At 38.0% G+C, this 23,097-nt stretch overlaps 1 protein-coding gene across 7 annotated transcripts in view; it reads left to right on the top strand.

The window, feature by feature from the left end:
• Positions 1 to 23,097, top strand: part of PCDH15 (protocadherin related 15) — a 443,438-nt gene that overhangs the window by 92,609 nt on the left and 327,732 nt on the right. For 4 of the 7 annotated variants that reach the window (XM_056352005.1, XM_056352009.1, XM_056352002.1 and 1 more), the window contains exons 3-4: positions 8,480 to 8,494; positions 9,195 to 9,260. In XM_056352005.1, the coding sequence (XP_056207980.1) occupies positions 8,480 to 8,494; positions 9,195 to 9,260 (81 nt within the window). The remainder of the gene's footprint in view (positions 1 to 8,479; positions 8,495 to 9,194; positions 9,261 to 23,097) is intronic. The other 3 variants (XM_056352006.1, XM_056352010.1, XM_056352007.1) reach the window with 1 other exon arrangement.

Here is a 23,097-nt window from a genome sequence, read left to right as displayed (position 1 = left end):
TCAGTAGCTTGCACAGTCTCCAGCCTCCCCAGAAGTTCAGAACCTGCCCTCGTGGCACTTGCTGTTCTGGCAACATTTTGGTAAATCAGTTAGTACAGGTGTTCTGGCTTTATTCTGTCACACTTTTGGGTTTTTTTTTGTGTGTGTGTGTGGCACATGCACAAACTCTTTAATTTCCGGTCAGTTATCAGGCAGAAATAGTTTATTTTTTTATTAATGACTTCTTATTAATTTCATAATTAAAATGGCCACAGTATTATTGGTGACTCAGGCTTGAGGACTGGATTTAGTGGTTCTTGCTGTATACATCTGAGACTTTTATGCAAGGGTTTTTGTGCCTAACAGTACAGAAGAAAGGGGGAAAAGAAAAGCTTTAAATACTTTGACTTCCTAAACCCTCTTTCACAAGCTCTTTTTTCCTTTCTCAACATGGACAGAAAGGGTCAGTGTTGAAGAAAAAAGTATGCTTGAAATTAAGACTACTGCATAATGCTTACTGCTCTCACTGAACTAAGGAGCACTGTTGAATGTTGAGTATTGCCTTTGTTTTATTCTCATCAGAGCAAAATTGAAATGCATGTAAATGCAGAGGGGAAGAATGAAACCAAAAAGATTTAGCCTTTTAGCTCCACTCTAGGTACTAGAAAACTCTCTGTTCCTTCAGGATTTTCTCTAACTGTGCTCCCACTCTTCTGGCTCTGGAAAACGGTTTTGGCTGGCTTGCTGACAGGCTTTGTGTAGTACCAAATGGCTTGTCAGTGCTTCATTATTACAGAGGTTGGTTTCCCAGCATTCAGTGTTGAACTACCGAAGGTTTTCTCTATAATTGCATGTGTAGCAAATAAGGTGGCTTTACTGTCTGCTTTGGTGCAGACCACAGGTAGGCAGCTGGACCTGTAATTTCAATACTCAGAAATTATGTGTGAGTTATCCTATGGTTGGACAGCTGCTTCAGACTCTGCAGGGGTGATCAAGGTTTCAGAGCCTCACATTTCACTTGCCAGTCATTTGTACTGCTTTGTCATCAGCTGCTATTATTCAAACAGTTAAGCCAAATTAAAAGACTGCATAGAGTCACCTCTGGGATGTCAGGACAAAATGAGCTGGCTTAGTTCAAATGTCAATGTGCTCTGCTTTGCCAGGTCAGCAGTAGGGAGGACTTTTTCTCCAGCTGTGAGACAGTGACATCTTAAACTGCCACAGTATGTCTGATATAGTATTGTATGGTATATACGGTGTTAGCCTGAAAACTGTTGCTTGTGTTCATCATTAAAGAGGGGTTAAGCTGACTGGTCCTCTATGTTGTTAATGTGCCTTATTGTAAAACATTTGCACATATGGCTTAAAAATTATCGCAGTGCAATTGGTGGCGATTCTGAGGCATCAGTAGGGCTCTTTGCCTAGAGGCTCCAGAGTTGCAATGAGTTTGTTTAAAGATGGCAACTAATTTTAATATTAAACTTTCCATATTGCTATTTTTGTTATTCATAGCACATAGTCACTGAATTGGATCAGAATCCCGAACTCACTTTAAATAATTGTTTACTGCAATATTTAGGGTTTACAAAATGGTTTATTGAAGTCATAGAGGGTGTAGAGGGTCAGTAGGGAATGGTTGGGTACTGCTTCTTCCTGCACCATGATGAGGTGGCACCATGTGAATGAACAAGCAGTGAATAGGTTCAAAATTAGCCTGCTCTAAGGTGTTGTAGATACTGCACACTTTCATGGTTTCAGGAGGAGTTTGGACAAATTAACAGAAAGAAAACAAGTAAGAGTTAATACCCTATTCTTGGAACATTGCTTTTGTGAGCTGTGCTTGAAGGATAGGTTTAAGTGTTCAGTGTTGAATGAACATGGCTTTATTCAGTGTGTCGGAGTTGCCAGGCCTGAATTCTGTCTCTTGAGTTCACAGCTTCACAGGAAAGCTGTTTAAGTGTGACCAACACCACCTTTCACAACATTTTCAGCTTGGATTAAATGTTCATGCAAATACCGAGTAATTGTTAAGTTTAACATTCTGAACTTCATTAATACAACAGGAGTGGCTGAAACATAAGTAATAGAGTAATCACATGGTGCAAGTTTCCTGACCCAGGGAGATGCTCTAGGTAAGGGATTGATGCTGAAGTAATAGAGTCTGATCTTTGTTCCAGTGACAAAGTCAAGAATGAGATTTTATTCTTTCCAACAAATAAAATAATTTCTTTTAGTAGTTAGTGAATAGAATTTTAATAACTTTTTTTTTTAAATCAGGCTGCGTATCTGCTAGAAACTGAGTCAGTTTGAGGTTGCCTGTTGTACTCCCTGTGACTATTCGTTTGAATAAAACTAAACTACTCCTGAATATATAAAAGCAAAATACAACATAAAATGTAAAATAATTTTAATAATTGTGTATTCCTGAAGCAGCTGGAAGAAGAGTTGGTAATTAGCATATTGAATTGGATTTTTTTTTTTTGTTTTTATTTCAGGAGCACTTAGCAGGTGACAGTTATTTCACAGAATAATGTCCCCAGAAAGGTTAAGGTTGGCTGTTTGTTTTCCAGAGGAGCATGCTGTGCTCCCTGCAGGACAGGTCGCTTAGGATTATTTTTCTGGTCAGGGTATAACTCTTGCTGTCTTTGATGCGGTAGGACTAAGTTATTGAAACTTTCTTAAAGTTGTGTGCTATTACTGGGATCACAAATCCCCTCTCAAGTGTTGTGGGACACCTTTTTTTGGTTATAGTCACTTAAATTTATAAGACTTTGTGGGGCAAGTCATTTTTATTACTATTAAGTAGCTGATGAAATTGGATGCCTTGAAGTCATATGATTTAATGATCAGAACAGCCAACTTCAGACACTGTTCACAGCTAATTCAGATATTGTATTTTGCTGGAATTTAGGGATATATGAAATTCAAATGGTTATTTGGGGTTTCCAAGTAGTTGTGTTTAGTAGGGGGATGTTACAAACACTTTTTGATCACTGTGACCGCGTTGTGAAGTTAGAACTTTGGGTCTTCATTGTTAGACAGCTTCTAAATATGTGTGAGGCTACAGCTGTCTTTGCAAATACATGAATATGGGGCTTATTGAAAATGTTGTTAAGGAGATACATGCAAAGGCTACTGTAGCCTCATGAGCTCCATCTACAGTTTGTGGCTAAGAGCTGCATCCCTCGTGATTAGGAGCAGGAGCTGTTTGTAAGGTCCTTTTAAGACATCTTTGAGGAGGCACTAGTCTCTTGGGAGATGGCAGGAGAAAGAGCTCCCTACCTGAGGCAGAGGGGCGCTGGGAGGATGCACTTGGCCTTCGGGATGGTGGGAATGAAAAGAGGAGAGTTCAGAAGGAGAAAGTGCACTGCTGTTAATTGCAAACCCCCACGACTGTGGGGCAGCAGTGCTGGGAAAGGGGCCTTTGGCTGTCAGGCAGTCTAATCCCTGGCTGCTTGTGTGACTGCCTTCACTCAGGTGTCTTTAGAACTCTTCGTGTTCCATGTCAGTTCCCCACACTTGAAGTTTCTTATTTGCTAATTCATTGACGTTTATTTTCATTTTCATAGATGTTTCTGTTTACTTTGTCTGTGAAGTTGAAATAGAGTATTTGAAGTAATGTGACCTTTGGATGGGAAGTGCCTTTGAGAGGGCAAAGGCAAGGTGAAAGGAAGATGGTCAGGCAGCTCTCCATTGACAGAATATGGGATTATTCAAGTTATGTTTGTTTTTGTTTTGGCTCAGGCTGTGTGACCTTACTCAACATCTTACTTAGAACACTGTTTGAGGGTTTCCTCTAAGCCATCTCATTAAAAATAAATAAAAATTAGAATAATGAAAATTAGCCATCAGAACCAAATGGATCTGAGCCATGTAACTGTTCCATGAAGAGTTTGTTAAATAGATTTTCACTATACTCCCAAGGAAACAGGCCCTTTATTTATCTGCCTTTGTCTTGATCATGTAATTTTAAAGCAAATATACTAGTTAGATGGAACAGTGAAGTTAATGACAGGAACAAAAATGCTTTTTTGTGAGCATTTAGGAAAGCCTTCCTAGCTTGTTGTTTTGTACTAAGTTTTATTTGCTTGATGCCTACTGCATTTTTGTAAGGCACTTGGGGCTGGTAGGAGGGCACTGCTACATCGAGATTACATTTACCAGCACTGCTGCTTAAACATAAAACACATTGTGAAACCTGTAGATAGGGAAGCTCATTTATGGAGGGCCTTTTCTGCCTTAAAGTATGTTCAATTTAGCATGATTTTACTTCCATGACTGCTCTGTTATGCCCAGGAATTTCAAGGAGAACTTGCCTTGTTTTTGAAAAAGTTTTAAAAAGCAAATGTAGAAGAAATAGACCATGGTTCAGTGTGTTACTTCTCCCTGTGCTTCCAGCAGAGCAGAGGTTTGGTCTATGGGTAAGACAAGTCAGACAGCCTCCCTCTGTGTGGTGGTGTTCCCTGCTACTGCTTGCTGGCTGCTGTTTGATGTGGCACAGAGCCTTTTTGCAAATAAACTATGTGATGGAAGGAAACCATCCTGTCTTAGCGATTGCAATAGTTTTATTAAAATGTTGGTCTGTTACTTAGGTGCATGTAAATATTCTGGTAATAATCTGCAGTGTGAAATTGAAATAATTACAATATTGAATAATTGAGGCGCACAATCAGATATAGAGCACTTTAAAACAGAAGAACAGGCAAGTAAAGTGTTGTGTGAGTGTTTCCTTTGTAAGTCACCTTTGGTGCTGAAATTATCTAGGTTTGTTTGTATTGAATAAAGTAATCTGTTACTGCTGAAATAATTTCTGTTGAGGAACATTCAAATAAAAATTGAGAAAAACTGAACCCCATCTCATGATATTACTGAGGAGCATTCCTTGCAATCTTTTTTATAAGCAAATGAAGGTATTTTTCAAAAAAAGCTGAATGAAATTACATCTCTGTGCTGTTCCTGCTGTGGAAAAGCATTCAAGGATCTATTTTGTCTGCCGCCCCCCCCCCCCCCCCCCCCAAAAAAAAAAAAAAAAAAGTCCCCAAAAAAACAAGTTTGGGCTGGAAACATATTTTTTTTTTAACTTCGTGGGCAGCATGCAGCCATTTCTCCTTTGTACTTAGTGTTTGCACTGGTGTTGGTCTTTAGTTTCACTCATTTTTCCTCCTTGATGTTTACTCAAGTATATTTCTATAGAGCTTTAATTTTCCTAGACTAATTAATTCAGGCTTCTGTCATCTTTATAGGATGGACTCTATCCTCCTGATGATGGGAATAACCTTTCTGTGCACCTGGCTCAGTCTAAAGATGTTCTTTTTCATGTATCCAGTGTTTCCCACCAGGTCTCGCTGGTGCCTGGTGATGCAACACAGTGCTTGACTTATCACTGAGGTCTTATTGCTGCTGCTTACTGTTTGTATTTTGCAAGGAAAAAAAAGGAACCACCCATGTATTAACAACATGTAACTTTTTTTAGTTGATTGTCTCCCTTTGAATCGGCAGCTTGTGTAAGTTAACAATTTTAGATTTATGTGTTCAGTGTATGGTGATGAATGTGAAACTAAATGAGGCTGTGGCATTATTTGGTTTGGCCTTTGAGAAGGGGAGGGGGAGATGTGACATGCATCTTAAAAAGCAATCGGATGTTTGGCTAGTACTGACATGGTGGAAATTGTATGAAGCAATCTGTGAACTCTCATCTATGCAATAAAACTACATGTTTCTTCAAACATTTTTTTTATTGGTGCCATGACAGTAATCCACAGCAAGATTTCTACTACACATCCTGTTTATTTTTTTCTTCCCTTGGCTATGCTCATTATAAATTTTATTGCTTCACCTGCTCATACTTGCAATAAATTCTCTGCAAACTGCTGAACTGTATAGTCTGTCTTTTCTCTGAGACTATCTATATCCAGATTTCGATGCTGAACATTGATTTTAAACATAAGATATAATGACTTTGATTATAATTCTGGAAATCCTGATGTGTTTCATGTAAAACCAATCACATGAAAAGGGCACTAGCATGTGATTGACTTGTAATTTTGGTTATTTGCTTTTTGAAGAATGGAACTAGAGGTTGGCCTGATTTCAGTGAACTTTTAATTGAGACACCCAGCAAGGAGAAAACATCATCATGGAAACGTAGATGATGGTGAAAAAGCTCATTAAGCTTTCCAAAAAAGTCATGATTATACTTTTGGTAAGGCACATGCAATCTTTAAAATTAAAATTTGCCCCTGCTTTGGGTTTCGTTTGGGTTATTTGTGCAGTAATTGCTGTTCAGTGGTGAACGATTTTTGAAAACAAAGTATCAGTAAAAATTTGTATCAGTGAGCTTTGCTGCCCTAACAAAGAGTTTGTAGAAGGGTCGTTCAGTTAGGAGAATATAAACTCCTAGAAAATTGTGACACATCTCTAGAAAAAGGTAGAGTTGTGCTGTTACAGTCCTGCTATTGCATCCAGCGAAAAAAATAAGAGCAGGGGGAAAAATCCTTTTTTTGTGTGGATATGCCAACGTTACTTATTTTCCCACATGATATGCTCGTAGGAAACTACGGTGAAATGAAAGGTGTAGTTTTTCAGATGATCTGTTTTGCTCTGTTAATGCCTTCAAAACAAAAAGCTTTAAAATTATCAGCAGAAAATGTTCAATTTTTGTTTCAAACTAAAGCGTAGAGTAACAAAAGGAATAAGTACTGAGAATCTGTTAATAAAATAATTTTATTTAAACTGCTTAGAATAGTGAACCAAGTGGACTCTTGAAACTCTACAAGCAGTGTCACCGATGTAAGGGAGTGAGTGGGTATCCACACAAGCTCTTTGTATTTTACCTTCAGAGCAAGGGTTGCCTGTTTGTCTTAATAAAATAAAATAAAATAAAAAATATTTACTTTTGTGTGTTGTGGTTTAACCCTAGCTGTCAACCAAGTACCATGCAACTGCTCACTCATTCTTCCCTGTCTGTGGTGGGATAGGAATGGGGAACTGGAAAAAGGTAAAAACAGTGGGTTGAGATAAGAACAGTTTAATAGTTGAAATAAAGTAAAATTAATAACAACAGCAATAGTATTTGTAAAGAGGAGGAGAAGGAGAGAGAGGAATAAAACCCAAGGGGAAAAAAAAAAAAATTATGCACAATATAGCTGTTCATCAGTCCCTGAGCAGCAATCAGCCACCCCTGGCCAACTCCCCCTGTTTATACATTGGGCATGGTGTTCTGTGGTATGGAATATCCCTTTGGCTAGTTCAGGTCAGCTGTCCTGGCTCTGCTCCCTCCTGGCTTCTTGTGCATCTGCTCCTGGTGGAACATGGGAAACTTGAAAAGCCCTTGAGTTGGGGTAAGCACTACTTAGCAACAACTAGAACATCAGTGTGTGATCAGCATTATTCTCATCCTAAATCTAAAATACCGACTGTGCCAGCTACTAAGAAGAAAATTAATTCTGTCCCAGCTGAAACCAGGACATAGTGTGACTGTGTTATCGTTAGTATTAATTCAGGTGTCGTTCAGGCTGTTCATAAATATTCAGCCTGAAGGAATGCCATGCTATCAATCCTTGCCCTTGGTGTTTAGAAGTTTGGTGTTTGGAAGTTTGGTCTTGCAGTCAAACTCATCAGCTGAATAGCAAAGCTGTTGCTAGAGGAAATTATCATGCCACAGAGATGTCCTTTAGATTTAGAGGCTTCACCTAAATTGAGATCTGAGTAAATGCTTCACTGTTTTGATCTTCCTTCATAGGTCTTGTCTGTGCTGGGATAATTACTGTCTGTAATTAGCTGCAGCGTAATTCTTTTGAAGTCTATGAATGTGTAATTTTTTTTCCATAAGCTGGGAAATAGCATTTTACCTCAGCTTGCTCTTGTGTTTAACTTACAGATGATTTTCTGTTGAGATTTTTGTGTAAAGCATTTAAACCTTTCCAAACAAAACCAACGCCCCACCACACCCACCCCACCCCCCACCCCCCCAAAACCAAACACCAAAAACCCACCAAAACCCCCTAAAAAATCCCCATGAAAAACAGTGATACTCCAGCATTTCTTTCCTTGGCTAGATACCAATTAGCCATCCACACAGCCGGGTCCATGTCAGGAGGATCAGAGTAGCATCTACATGTCTTAAATAACTGCAGTTTCGTATACAGTTCTCCATGGTTAAATGGGAAGGAGAGTAATTGTCTTTTTATCATGTAGTTTCATCGATACTGTGAGGCTCTTTGAAAATGAAAAGCGCTGCTTAATTACCTTTTATTTCTGTATGCTTTAAAGAGGTAATATTTTTCCTCTATTTAATGTAAAATACAAATTGTTCACAAAGTACAATAATCACAGGTAGTATACATGCTTTTATGTATTTTAAGACTACACCTATGTATTTGCTAGATCTGCATGTACTGCTTTGTCTTTGAACCTATCTTTTAGTAAACCAACAAAATCTTACTTATTTTCTTTCGTTATTCTGCTCTGCTTCCATTGATGACTAAACTTTTGACTCCAGACTGGCAATATGAGGGTAAGATGGCAAAACGTAACTTCCTGAACATTGCTTGTCTGTTCTTAATTTTTATTTTCCTTAGAACATTATTAAAATTCTGTTCACTCTCTTTAATTAGATCCTTTTCTTGCGATTACATTCAGATTATGTTTGTTTTTGTTGTGAAGCTTTAATTGCAATTTACACCTTTTAATAATTTCTTTGTTATTTATTTGGGTTAACTTACCATTGTATTATCTCTGTCCTGAAAGGCTTCTGCTTCACTGAGATCCCTGGTGGTATCTCTAGAGCAAGACATGAACAGGTTTATTAGTGTAGCCATCAGACTGTATTGTGGTGGTATGTGACAAAGATCCAGGGTATGTATGTTCATGACATGGAAAGGAAGGCTGACATAAGAGATAACAGAACAAACTATATTCAATTTTTGCTGTTTAAGTGTTTGTTTTAAATATGGATCACTATCTGAGACGTTAAAGCCTTTGTCATCAGATTCTCCCTTGTTTTATGAAGTTTATCTGAGTAAGGGATAGGCAAAGAGCTCAGATTTTGATCCTCTGTGAGTATACTTAGCTTTGTAGCTCATACATACGTCTTATGTAAGTAAATACTTGTCTTTGGTATGCTGAACATCCTGACTGGTTTTAAAAAAACAGCAACAAAACCCCCAAGATCCTTCTTCTGGAATTAGAAATAACTTCTCTTTTCATCTTTATAGATTGCAAATTGGCCAGAACAGGTCCTCCAGCCACAATAGTTCCTATTGATGAAGAAAGTCGGAACGGTGAGTGCACCTTGGTTTTCCGTGACACCACTTTGCTTACTCAGTTTTAGCTAATCAGGGTTTAGAGGCGCATGTGGGGGAGTGGTGTGTCCATGTCCAGCTTGGCAGTGAGAGCTGGTCTCTGAAAACCAGTTAACAGGGATTGCAGGTGGAAAGGTAACAGTAATCCAAAATGCTGAGAGGTGTCATTGTTTCCTAAAAAATCACACATTTTGATGACTGTGGTCTCTGACTCCAGATAGCTTTTGTGAATATGCATTTAGTTTTAGCAAGTATTTAGACCACAATTATTTGTAATACAACAGTTTAGCTCCCTTGTTGGTAACATATCAGTTTACTTTTTACTGTCTGACTTATGTCAGTATGATATTACTGGAGGAGAGAGTTCTCAGTTTTTGGTTTTGGTTTGCGTAAATAAAGCTGAAACCTTTCTATGAAGCTTGATAGGAGGGTTAACATTGCTGTTGTCTGGGTTTCACATACAGCTTTCAGAAGATTATTTCTTGGTTTCCTCTAAGTTTAATAACATCAGTTTATGGATACCTCTGAAATGACAGAACTTGCTTGTATGTAATTATGGAAACTTCAAAAGAAAATGCATGCTTGTTTTGTTTTTATTTATTCTCCTGTCAAATCATACAGTTCTTGCAATGCTGAGCCTAGAGATCAATAATTCATTTATGCAGCATACTGTAATGTAATCAAGTGCTTTACCCTGTTAGAGTGAGAGCTTTGTACAGGTGACTTCTAATATTATTACTCTTTCCTGCTTTTTATTTTGTGATTATTTTTTTTTTGCCTTTGTAAGCTAGGCAGAGTTGTGTGCTCAGTGTGGTTACGATTTATCATATATGGGTGCCTGAAATGACACACAAAGTCCAGGTCATGCTGGTAGAACCTTTCTGCTGTTATCCTTGAGAGAGCTGCTTGCTGTTGGAATTGCTTATGGTCAGATAGCTAAGTGTCTACAGGTTTCACTGTTCAGAGAACCAAAAAAACAACAGTTAATATGCCTCTGAACTGAAGAACTGTGTTAGCTGATACAGTAGTAGCTTTTAAAAACAGACTGTTTTCTTCCTGTGCTGATTTTTCTTGCAATCATGTTTTCTGAAACTAAAAAATGATGATTGGTCTCAGAAAAATGAAATTCCCCTGCTAATCCTGTCCCCGTGCTGAGAAAGACTATTTTTGCTGTTTGTTTTGGTTTTTGTAATGCAGCCTTGGTGCCATAAAAGTAACTTAAAGTGCAGTATCACTTTAAGTAGAAAGCTGTATCATGTTCATATCATGCTTATATCAAGTGGAAAAAAAGCAAGTTGTTTTTTTTTCCTCCCAGAGTGTGTAAATGGTGTGTGATTACAACATCATGATAGGTTTTATTCTTTAATAGCATAACTTCTGTGTGTAACCTGTGCTGCAATGTTAGTCAACTTTTGTTAAAATAGTTTGGTATATAATGGTGTGTCAAAAGTTCAAGCATCCAGAATCAATACTGCGATTTTATATCTTTTTTTCAATGTATGTACTATTGAAGATGTCTTGGGATTTGATGCGTATAGACTAAGTGTAGCTGTATCACCTTGTTGGGAAGGCATCAAGTATTCTTGCTTATACATAGGGAATACTGGCATGTTTTATAGCATTTTCTATTTTTGTGCTAGCAGCACTTGAGTTACTTATCAGGAGAATGTTGTGGGAACAACAGCTAAAACTAAGACTAGATGTTCACCATAGTCATTTGAAATAAACAAAAATTTAGAGAAACAAAATGCTCACAGCTCTCTAATTGAATGGCATAATAAGCATTTTTCAGCTTTTTAATGCTTGATTCAGTGTTTGTAAAACTAGAAAGTTAAATTTTCTGTTGAAATGTAACAAGCAAGAAAGATGGTTAACAAGGGGGAGGGGGGCAGGGGGGGAGGTGTGGATTTTCCTACAAGCTTTGCATGTGTCTGCAACAATTTACCTTTTTTGCTATGAATTCCTGCAAACCATTAACTCCACATCAAAGTCAAAATTGGAAGTAAAACTTCAGTTCACATTGTAGTTATGAGGTGTATCGCTTCCATTCTGTAAGTCACAATATGTATGAAGTAAATGGATCTCCTGGGAAGCCAGCTCTTGAGTTGAAATGTCCTTAAACCTTTTGCTGTTTTGAAGTGGCAAGTTGTATCCTCCCCACTACCATCTGTGACTGTAGAGACTCAGCGGTTGAGTCAATGTTACTACTTGTGTACTTCATTTTAAATAATTGTTTTTACATTAATCTTGCTTAAACAGAATGTAGATATTTTAAAATAGAAAAATAGTCACAGCAAAGGATTTGGAGCAGATACCAGCAGATTTAGTTTTCCAGCTCTGTGTGTGTGCTCTTCCAGATGTCGTCAGGTTCAGGGCAAATGCTTTAGCTTGCTGGAGTCAGATTTGGATCCATGCCAAATGATGGGGTTTGTTTTAACTGAAAGCATTTGAGTATGCAGATGTGCACGCACACATACATATTAGGGAATTAGAAGACTAAGTGATCAGGTAACACTTTGTTTCTTGGATCTTGGATGATTCCTGCATGCAACTGCACTTTTTTTTTTTTTTTTGGTGGGGGGAGATGGGCTGGCTCTTTGTGGTCATGTTCACACTTTTGGTTTAGATGCATAATCAATTTATGTTCTACAGCATATAACACTGCCCTTGTAAAATTTCCTTACGTATTTTACACTACAGCTACAGCTTCAAATGACTAGTGAAAGAAGCAGACTGAGAGCCAGTTCATCACCAGTAGGATCTAGTGGGATTTACAGAATTATCCGTTTCATTCAGTAGAAACTGTTTGGGTACCAGAGTTCATCTCTTCTGGCCTTTTAATACTTCCTGTGCATTAGAAGATGAATCTATATAAATGGTAACAGGTAGTAAGTCAGTCAAAACAGCTTTGCCACCAAAAAACCTTCGTAACAATCTTGAGATGGGAACAAACAGAGGATATAAAGGCTAAAAAGGAAGGTCAGCTGAAGCAGTGTGTTGTGGTGAGAAATGTTTTAAGTGTTTGATACATTGGAACCTTGGGTGCAAGGATTAGACATTGCTGCATTAAAGACCATGCAGACTGAAAGTAAAAAATTGTGGATATCAATGCCAAGATCAATGGGTTGAGTGCATTTACTGTGTGTGTGAATTCACTAGAGTAGTTTATCAAAAGCTGTTTAAAATAATTTTCCATTCAGTCTCAAACTTGGCATTATATAGTTGTTAAAAGTGATAGCAAAACTGTAGTGATAAGTGTTTGGATGATATATGGATTAGGTCAGGAGTCCTCAAACTATGGCCCACGGGCTGGATACAGCCCCCCAGGATCCTCAATCCGGCCCCCGGTATTTACAGACACCCCCCACCCCTGCCGCGGGGGGGGGAAACCAAGCAGCCGCAGATGACTGCCTGCCACTTCATCCACGCACTGGCCCCCTGGTTAAAAAGTTTGAGGACCCCTGGATTAGGTGTTATGCAACATTTCCAGTGACCAGACAAACTTTGTATTGGAAGTGCTAATGGATGCAGAGAAACATTCCACCTGTATTTGTTCTGATATAAACAAGTATGTCTCTAAATCACTTAAAAGTATGAAATCTAATCACGCTATTTTAATTCCTTGCACTGCAGCTTTTAAAGGTCTGTTGTTGACGTTGGACTGTCTCTTCTAAGGTTGTAGAATGAAGATCTCAAAATAGTAACCGAGTGAACATCTCTGTGACCCTTCATTTCATCCAGTGCACACATGCATCAAGTTCTGGCAACTGAATAAACAGAAAATCCTGCTCTTTAGAAGTGTATCTTTAGTTCCACTGTGTTGAATGTTACTTCTCAGCATACTGAGATCAATCATTTCTAATTCACAACAAGTTTGGAGACCAGATCTCGAGGAATAGAATTATTTAATAAAATAAATATTCCTTGTTTTCATAGTCAGACACACAGTTACCATGTGTGACTTAAAGGTGTCCTTGAGAGATAGCACAGATGTTAGGATTTTATAGTTTCCCACCATTGTATTAATATATCTTTATACCGAGTAATATCAGTACAGTAGTATGTTATAGTTGTGTTCCTGTGAAAAATCCTAAAGGGGTGAACTCTACATTTCTTAAGGTGCAAATAAATTATTTTTTCATTTTTCGTTTGTTTAACTGTATGGGTGATAGGACTTGAGATCATTTTAACAGCAAAATTTAACAGCAAAATTTAATTCTTTTAGACGTACAGGGTTTTTTTACAGGCAGAGATTTTATTTTCCCTCATGGATTTTTTTTTTTTTTTCATTACTGAACTTGAGACTTGGTTTTAACTTGTTTTGAAGAGTGACGGAATGACACTTATTCATACTTCAGGCTTTTTCATTGCAACTGCACCCCAAGCTTTTTAGGAGCTTTCTTTTAGAGCTGCCTGTGCTTTTTTCTGTAAGATGAGCATACTTGAAATGCTAAAAGGCTTTGAATCTTTAAAAAGGGTTTTTAATGGGAAGTAGACTATTGGGAAATTACTTCTAAAAGAGGCAAAATTGAAATCTGCCAGATATGGGTGATGAAAACAGAATTTGGAACAAAATGCAGAGCAAGCAGGCTGCAGTGTTGCAGGCTTCCTGGCAGGATGCTGTGGCCTCGCATACAATGGGGTGCACAGACAAATACTTCTGTCACCTGTTGCTTGGTGTTTGCCCTTTTTTATTTCAGGATAGCTACAAAGTTGATAGAATACGGGATGAGTACAATTCATATTTTAGAAGATACTTCTTTTGGGTATAAATTACATAGCTAATAGCCAGTATGCTAGTCAGGTACCAACAGAGAGAGACTGTAACTCTGAAACGTCTGCCCTAATGTGAAGAACAGTATGAAGTGGTCTCTTGGTAATGCGTTCACAACAAAAACTCTGTAGTTATAAATATTTTTTGTGTTCTTGCTTATCATAGGTAAATTAGTAAATGTGGTTCTGCTTTCAATTTTATTTTTGGTTTGGGTGTTTGTTTGGCATGGGTTTTTTTGTTGTTGTTTGTTTGGGTTTTTTTGTTTCTCCCCCACCTGCCCTTATGATGGTGTAGAGTGATAATGAATAGTGGGACCATCTCCACAAATTATGTGATCTCTTTTCTTCATACATAAATCTCCATGCTGATTGGGGATGTTTGGTATTTATGCAAACACAGGTAAGCACAGGAATGAGCTTTCATGCCTGTAGTTGGGTTTGGTATAATTTTTAAATCTTTTCATCCTCCTGCTATCTTGACAGCTATCTTTTGTCAGCCTGACTTCCTGGGAAGGCAGAGGATGTGTGATCACTGCAAATCCCCATCAGTAACTCCCTGTGGTGAGGGTGTGGGGTATTTGCCCTGCTACTATTGGAGCAATTTATTTTCAGTTTAATTGATTGTAGTACTGAAAGTAGGGACTTGTGTGCTAAGGCACATTGACAGTGTCACTGCAAATTTCCATGTTGTACCAAACTACTTTAACTTATTTTTCAGGGGCAATTGACAGGGATTGAAGAAAATATCTCGAGGCACAAAATCTATAGTCTCCCTTCTGAGACAGGCTTAAGTGTACTAATACATTTCCGATGGATTGTGTGTGGTAGCTTCTAAACAGCCGTTACTTAATAAAATTTTCAGTGACTACTGGTGTGGGCTGGAAATAAACTTATGAGCCTTAAATTAAGGGTCCTGCTATCCATCTCCGGCATGGATCATATGCTGATTTCAGTCTGGCTGCCTTAAGACATTTTGGTTAAGGGGAAAAACTGATTTAGTAAAATACTATTTTCTGATTTGGAAAGTTGCTGTGGTTGAACACAAGTATATTGAGAATAGCTTTTGTTAAGAGTTGTGACTCTGTGGTCTCTTCCTGCTTTTCTATTTCAGAAAAAGGATGGAGGTGCTTCAGCATCTTAATTTTTTCAAATAATTCTTCTTACAGAAATAATGTCCCTGATATTATTGCTGTTTTGAAATTCTTTTATCTGAGAAATTTTTGGTTTTGCAGTTGAATTTTGAACATGCCACAAGGCTATATAATTCGTTTAAAATACCATTTATCAGGTTGTTTTTAAACATTCAAAAGTTCACTCAAAGTGTTTGGGTTCTTGAAACCCAGTGTGTTTTTTCAACAAATACTCAGATTTATTTGGGAGAAGTGTTATTTTACATCCTAAGAGTTGCTGAATTCTAATTAGTGGAACTAAAATCTGCAGCAGTTAATCTTGGCATTTGGCCCTGTAAAGCCTTAGTAGGGACAGCAGACTGAGATGAGAATGTCAGACATGTAAAGGAGTTTCAGCTAGTGTCCTGTATGTTTACATAACTCTCTTTACTAGTGTATGGTGAATTTACAAACCAATATAAGTTAGAAGACTGTTCTGTAAAATTTTGCAGTGTCATGTAATGTAGTGTCATTAAAAGCTCGCGTTTATTTCATATACTGACAAGTAAAACAGTGCATTTCAAGCTCATCCTTTCCCCTTTTTGTTAGGAAAAGAAGCAGTGGGAAGGAAGGGAGGTAACATCCATCTCATGGTAGTGTAGCACACTGTCCCAGAGACATCACTGGTGGAAGGAAACAGTCTAAGCCTGGTGAAATAGCTGTTTCAGTAGGAGCTTTTCACATGGTGCATGCAGTTCATGTGGTTGTAGGCCTATTAAGTCTTTGTCATGCGTAAGGGTTGCTCCTTTGACTTACTGCACTGTCTGCCCTAGCACTCTCTTTAGCTGGGATAACATGAGTCAGTTGACACTCAGTGGGGGAAAAAGATACAAATATTCTGAGCTGAAGACAGCCTTGTGTACTCAGCACTTGATCAGGACGGAAAGCTATTCCATGCAGATTAACAAAGACTAAAATACAGCTGAGCTTTCAGCCTTAGCGCTGGGTTTTTTGCTCCAGGAGGGAGGACTTTTTTTTTTTTTTTTTTTTTTTTTTTAGCTGTACAGATATTAGCCTGTTTCATAGAGGTGTTAGAATTCATGAAGTTATGTGTTCTTGTAAGTTACAGTTTTCTGTCTGTATAAGCCTCTCAATCTTTAATTTTAAACCAACGTATTTTCACCTATTACTTCCTTTCATTCAAAAATCAGCTTTATGAAGCATTATGAAATCAAAGTAATCTTAGTTTCACTATTTCAAATCATTCTGAGAAAAAAAACCAACTCTGAGATGTTTGTGTGGATGTGGAAAGGGAAAAGACAGAGCTGTAGATTTCGTATGGAGTTATCTTAGTTTCCACGTAAGTGCAGTTTGAGGTCTATCCATTTAACTTTCATTCGGTATGCTATTTCTGTTGTAACGGTCAACAGTTAAATTCCTGTAATGGAAAAAAATAACAACATGTAAGCTACTAATTTAATTTTATCATTGCTTTGGAACGTTTCCTGGGAGAAGCTGCTTCAATCAATTTCCAATCTAAGTTATGCAACTGTCTATATGCCTGTGTGTCCACAGATAGATTTATCTCACATCTTTAGCTAATGTTACAGCTTCCTGAAGTTTTTGTGAATGTTTTTCACCAGCTGTGGAAAGTATTGCTCTTCCAATAAATCTGTACCAATCCAGAATTTGGTTTCCGTAGCAATGGAGGTGAGGTGTGGTGTGTGTATATATATGATAGTGTAAGTTATTACAGCCAATAAGTAAATCTTTGAATGAAATATTATCGTGTCGTACAAGAGGAAGAGGAGTTCGATCAACTTTGCTTCTGAAGCACCAGCTTTTCTTCAACTGTAAAGTTAATTCCTCTTATTGTGCAGTAACTGCCACTTTCCGAGGTCCCAGGTGTATGTACATCTGAGAATGCTTCAATACGTTTAGGTACTTGTCAGCCAAGATTGCAGTTCAATCTAGTGGCATCAGTTAGCTACTGATACAATCTAGATGGCTAATATGATTGTAGTGTTGTGCATCAGTGGCCTTTTGCTGAATTTGTGTGTGCTGATGCTATTCTGTGATCATTAATACCGGCTCTGTGCAACATTAGATTAGCCAGCAATACAAATCTGATCTGGATCAGGCCCAGGCACATAATAACATTTTGTCAAATTAAGTCATGCAGTGTGGAGTTTATTCTGCCTTTATGTTTTTGTATAGGAAGAAAGGTGATAACATTAGATCTAATATCTCCAGATTAAGTAACTTCTGTCAGAAGAAGTTACCCTTTCAGAATGTTTTGGACAAATTTTGACAAGAGGAATGGATTTGTATTGATTTGTGATGCCACATGGCTGCACAGTGCTAGGGCTGCTACTAAAGGCTGAAAACTGAATTTGTCACATTGTAGAGTGCTGTATAGTTCAACACCATCTTCCCACACCCTGACTGATTTGTGACCCCAGATGTTTCCTATTGATGCTTCTCAAAGTCATCCAGATGAACAGCTGTGGCGTGGGCTGTTCTAGGTTGAATGTAGATGTGGCTCTGAAGATACAACCAGATCTTGAGGCCACCTGAAAAGAAAGCCCAGAGCTTGGTGTTCTCAGCCCTGGCCAGTACTGGGTCTAGTTCTGGATCATTCAGGGCATTCCTGTACCGTTTAGGAGTGTATTGGTTAGACTTGCGGAAAGGAGTTAGTTTAGGTTGTGGAAATCCACTGGGAACAGCGTACAATCCAGGAAAGTTTGAGCAATAGCATCAGAAAGGGACATACTGATGACCGCTGTGCTTCTTGGCTTTGAGATGGGAAGTGTGCAGCAGGGTGCAAATGCAAGAGTATCAAGGGACACCCAATTATAGATGATTTGGTTTATTCTTCTGGCAGAACTACTTCACACTTGAGCTTTTTCTGATAGCTCTGGTCCAAGCACTGTCCTACAGTTTTCCATAATGGAGGAAAATTGGCTAATATGCTGCAGCTTAATGATGTACTTTTAGACTATTCCTCTTTTTCATGTCATGACTTGCATACTTGGTTGCCAGAGATTTAAATTTCCTTCTTTTGTGTTCAGAGATAGAGCCAATTAGGACTAAAGCTTATTTGTCTTATTCAGCTGTTCCAAGAATCATTATTATTAAATGCAACAACAGGAATATTATCAGAGCAGAGCAAGTTTATATTTCAAGAAAGGATGAATTGCCTGGGAGAGTATAGCTGCTGTTCTTCTCGGGTAAGAAGCTTTAGAGTCGAGCAGATGAAGGGTAAGTGTAAGAACTAGGTAGAACTAAGTGTAGGCCAAGGCCAGGTTGGATGGGGCTTTCAGCAACCTGGTCTAGCGGAGGGTGCCCCTGCCCATGGCAGGGGGGTTGGAGCTAGATGATCTTTAAGGTCCCTTCCAACCCAAACCATTCTATGATTCTAATTAGAAATTAGAAAACAGTCTTATACTCAGCCAATAAATTGTTTTCAACAGGATGGAGTATGGAATATATTTTGTAACTTGTATTTGTGGTTCTCCTCCTTCCTGTTAGCTGCTGGCTCGTATCTGTTAAGTGCTCAACTTGCTGTCTTAAGTAGTTTAAATCAAAATGTAAACTAGTGCAACTAAGTATCACTTCACTGACAACTTGATTTAGTTTATACATTCATGAGATGGGGAAAAAAGGCCTAAATATATGGAAATTATTTTTTGTTTCATTCAAATCTGTTTGTTCATTTCTGTTCTAAAATTATGCATTCTTAGGATATCAGTATTCACAATCTCATTGAAAAGTCATGAATCAGTTTGTTGTCTAATACTCTTTTTATACCAGAGATTTAAATTCATGCTCACATGTTTTTCATGGAGGTCAAATGTGTAAAGACTAAAGAAGCTGTAAAATGGATGAGCTGCTTATTTCACTTCTATTCATGAGCACAGACATCAGCAGTGACCAGTATTTAAGCAGAGCCTTTGTTAAAGATATTTTTCAGTAATTTTTTTTAAAATTGTCTTAAGAAAAAAATAAATCAAAGTGCCAAAAAGCAGGACATAATTTGGGGTGGAAGTAGGGAAGAAAATAAGTTGTCCTTTTAGAAACTAATTTATTCTTAAGGATAGAAAATACAGTTAGTAAGTGATAGAGTTGGAATTATTTTAAATGTTTTTATGCTGTCATCTGTCTACAAAAATACCCTAACCTGGTATTGGTGCTTTTGGAGGGAGATGAATTAATGTCCTTAAATTACTTCCAGGGATGAGAGATTTTTCCCCTTATTTTCATCAGCTTTCTCGCCTATCTCTGTAGGTTCTTAGGACTTTATGTAGTCATCAAGATGGTTTTGTTTTTCATTGTGTTGCCTGTGCACATATTCAGGTGTCATATCTTGGCTGAAGTTGCATCTGCTGAAGTCTCTTGTGCTGACAAGTTGCAACTGTCTCGTTGTACCCACAGGCACTAATACAACTGCAAGCTATTGGGTTTTGCTCACTAAATATTGAATAACTATAGGAGTAATTAGCCGATTAGGCAAGATCACAGGTCTTCCCCTAGTATTGGTGTTTAAGATAATGAAAATTGGGAATTTAACTTTATTTTGTGGTAGGTATAACTTTTGTGATTACTCATTATGGCCTGTAATTCCAAAGCATTTTGAAAATGTATTTGTGTTATTTTTTTTAGTGGAAATTCTCCTAAGAGTGATTTAAAATTTTCTGAACAGCTCATCTTTGACAGTTTGAGTATTCAGAATAAATTACTCAAATTACAAAACTTGATCCATTCATATTCCCAGGTTGTCGGTTTATCTTTGCAAATGAAGAACTGCATATTTCAGCAATTTATTTCTCTCATATAATTTTGAAACATTGAATGTAATTTTACTAGCAATATTAGTTGACTGTCTTCTTTACAGTTCCATTAAATCAGTGCAAGAATAGGAGTATTTAATACATTTTACAGGTTTCCTCTGGGGAGTGGGAGGTGACTGTTGTGATCCTTTGGTAGTGATTGCCAGAAGCATGTCATGCTTTCTAAGTGTTTTCGTATTGCTTTACTTTTGGAGTTACTGTTAATTAACTAATTTCTTTACCTACAGGAGAATAAAAGAAAGCTCATTTTTTCTATGCATTGCAAGCAAAGAGGGGGAACTGGTGAACTTTGAGGTGAAACTTGTTTGAAATCTTTGTTCACAGTGTGTTGAAAAGATAAGCAGAATTTCTTTCTGTGGCATGTTTGTCAATACAGAATACTGTTTTCACAAATATGTGTTGAGCTGTGTGTTTCACTTCCTTTTGTCAAAGCTTAAAGAGGGTACCGTGAAAATCCTTCTAGAAGCAAGAGTAGCATGTATGGGTCAGCCCAATAAGTAAGATGATGCATTTAAATATTTATCTGCCTTAATTTCACCAAGAGATATTGCTTTTACTGCCATGACTTAAAATTAATTCTTGCCAAGTTCTCTTATGAAACCTTTTCTTTTGTGGAAACATGATCTACATTTGGTACACTGCTCATCTGGAAAAAAAATCTGTCATGGAGCATGTCACTGTCATTGTAATGGATATCTATTACTGTTACACTACCCACCAACAAGTCAGACATTCTTGTTTTATATTCTCCGTTGCCAGTTCCTATAAGCAACTCTCTTACCCTGATGTGGGGAATTGGTGGCATTTATGTGAACACCAAGACAAACAAGTGGCAGAGCCAGGAACAGATTTACGCATCTGGTAGCAAGGGGAGGGGGAAGAAGTATTTTTGCTGAGTTTCACAAAAATACGAAACAGAGTCCAAAGCAGGAATGTAAGATTCCTAGGTATGGGAGAGCCTGCCTGACCCATATTTGGAAAGATCAAACCTTGTTCTGTTCTGAAAGTTCCAGCTGGCCCTGGCCTGGGCTATGTGAATAATAGTGGCTACCACAGAGATCTCGCAGTGTTGAGAGCTCAGGCCTACCCTATGACACTGGCAAAGATCTACCACTGATGCTGGAGTGAATTAATCTTCTTTGCCCTTTGGGGAATGGCCTTTTAGGTATGTGCAGTGTCAAATAATAGCATTCCTGCCCTGCAGCTCAGAATCTGTTCTTCTTCTTGTAGCTATTTTGAGCTGTGTATTGGGCAGGCGCTCTTGTTCCTAAGAGACATGGCTCTGCTGGTTCCTGTGTGCTTGAGCTAGTTGATCCCAGAATCATCTGTTCTTACCCACTCGGGCTCTGCTGAGCTGACCTGACTTAGCTCACACAAAATTCGCCTCTTGTTCAACTTATCTGTGTGTGGTAATAGCATGTTAATAATTTCTGAATACTTTTGAACTGCAATATTTACAACTAATCCAATGTAAAGTGTAAGATGATATTTTTCTGTCCCTGTGAACTAAGATGAATTTGGACTTGTCAGATGCCACAGCTATTATGACATCTTTTCACTAATACTGTCAGGAAATATTTTCACTCTGCTGGAAGTTTTCACTTGATTGAGTTGGAAGATTCACGTGCTCAAATTGTGATGGTGGCTTGGGACATCCGATTGATTACACATATTGAAGAGATATGGTGACCAGAGGAAACCCTTGAGAGTGAGGTCTGTTCTAAAGGTAGGGGTTTGCCCATCAATGAGGTCCTCTGTTCTGTTTCACTTAATTTCTGTTGGTGATGCCTTTATTTTACTACATCCCATTAAGTAGCTTGTTACAGTGTTAGCTTTTATTAGTGTTTGTATTGGTAAGCAGTGTGGTGGGGCTGAACTGGACTGGCCCCAGTACTGGTTGAACAGTGTCCCCACTGACCAGGACGTAGTAACACAGGACCTGAGGAGGGTGGGAAGAGCAGAGATGGTGATAACAGGGTCAATCAAAAGTTGAAAGACACAGCAGGGTGATGGAGCAGGTCCGGGTCTGTGTGGGGAGTCCAGTTAAGAACAGCAGAGGATGAGGCTGGAAATAAGTACACTTCTGACACAGGGCAAGAATCTGTGGTAGGAAAATTTGCCATGCTATTTAAATTATCTGTAATACTTTGAATTGAAATTACTACTAGTTGGAGGATGTAATTCAGTATTGCAGTCACTGATATCATGACAATGTTGAAATCATCTTCTGTACTTAAACGTACAGTTGTACAGAATGTACAGAAAAGAAGTACAGATGTACAGAAAGAAGTGAGTTCTATGATTAAGTTTTAGTAAGTTCCGGTCAAGCTGTAAAGAAGTTTACAACTTGTGTTGGTGCTGTAATGCTGTGTGTAGAGTGCTTCAGTCTTCAGGACTGTTAGGTAGACAACTGTATTATTTACAGCTATAGAGATACTATTTGTCTAAGAATGCTTGTGGAAAGAGAGTAATGTAGTAAGATGTGTTTTACCAGGTTTTAATTTTATTTTTTTCTGAATACAACTCTTTTGTAGCTGAAGGTTTTTGGTTTGTTGGTTGGGGTTTTTTGTTTGTGTTTTTTTTGGGGGGGAGGGGTCATAGCTGTTATGGTTTAATTAGCATTGTTAATAATTTTTTAATTTATTTTTATTCTAAGCTTAGTTCCCTACCTACCCCAGGTAATTATTTGAATAAGAAAATGATCTGGCTGTTGCAGAGGTGTAGTAAACATTCTCTCTAATCTATGAAAATACATTTTTTGGGTTGCTTGTAAGTTTCTGAAAATATTAATTTGAACAGTTGGTTTTAAATCTTGTTTTCATGGTAGTAAAGATAGGTAAGAGATTCAGTACCTTTTAAACCATGTGACACACTCTCATTTTTTAGGAGTTCTTAGGATACGCCCTCAAAGAGTACAGTGAGTTTTTCTTGGGTTTTATGCATGTATTATTATGGAGCCTGATACCAGGAAATACTGTCAGTGGCATAGGTGTGGAAGCAACATTGCCACATGTGAAACACTGTTCAGACGAGCAAGCTGCTGCTGACAGCCTGTAAGGAGGCAGCAGACAAAACTGGCAGCAC

The sequence above is a fragment of the Falco biarmicus genome, chromosome 9, assembly GCF_023638135.1.
Source record: "Falco biarmicus isolate bFalBia1 chromosome 9, bFalBia1.pri, whole genome shotgun sequence".
NCBI classification, from domain to species: domain Eukaryota; kingdom Metazoa; phylum Chordata; class Aves; order Falconiformes; family Falconidae; genus Falco; species Falco biarmicus.
Note: the sequence above shows the minus strand (reverse complement) of the source record. Positions and strands in the feature narration are given on the sequence as shown.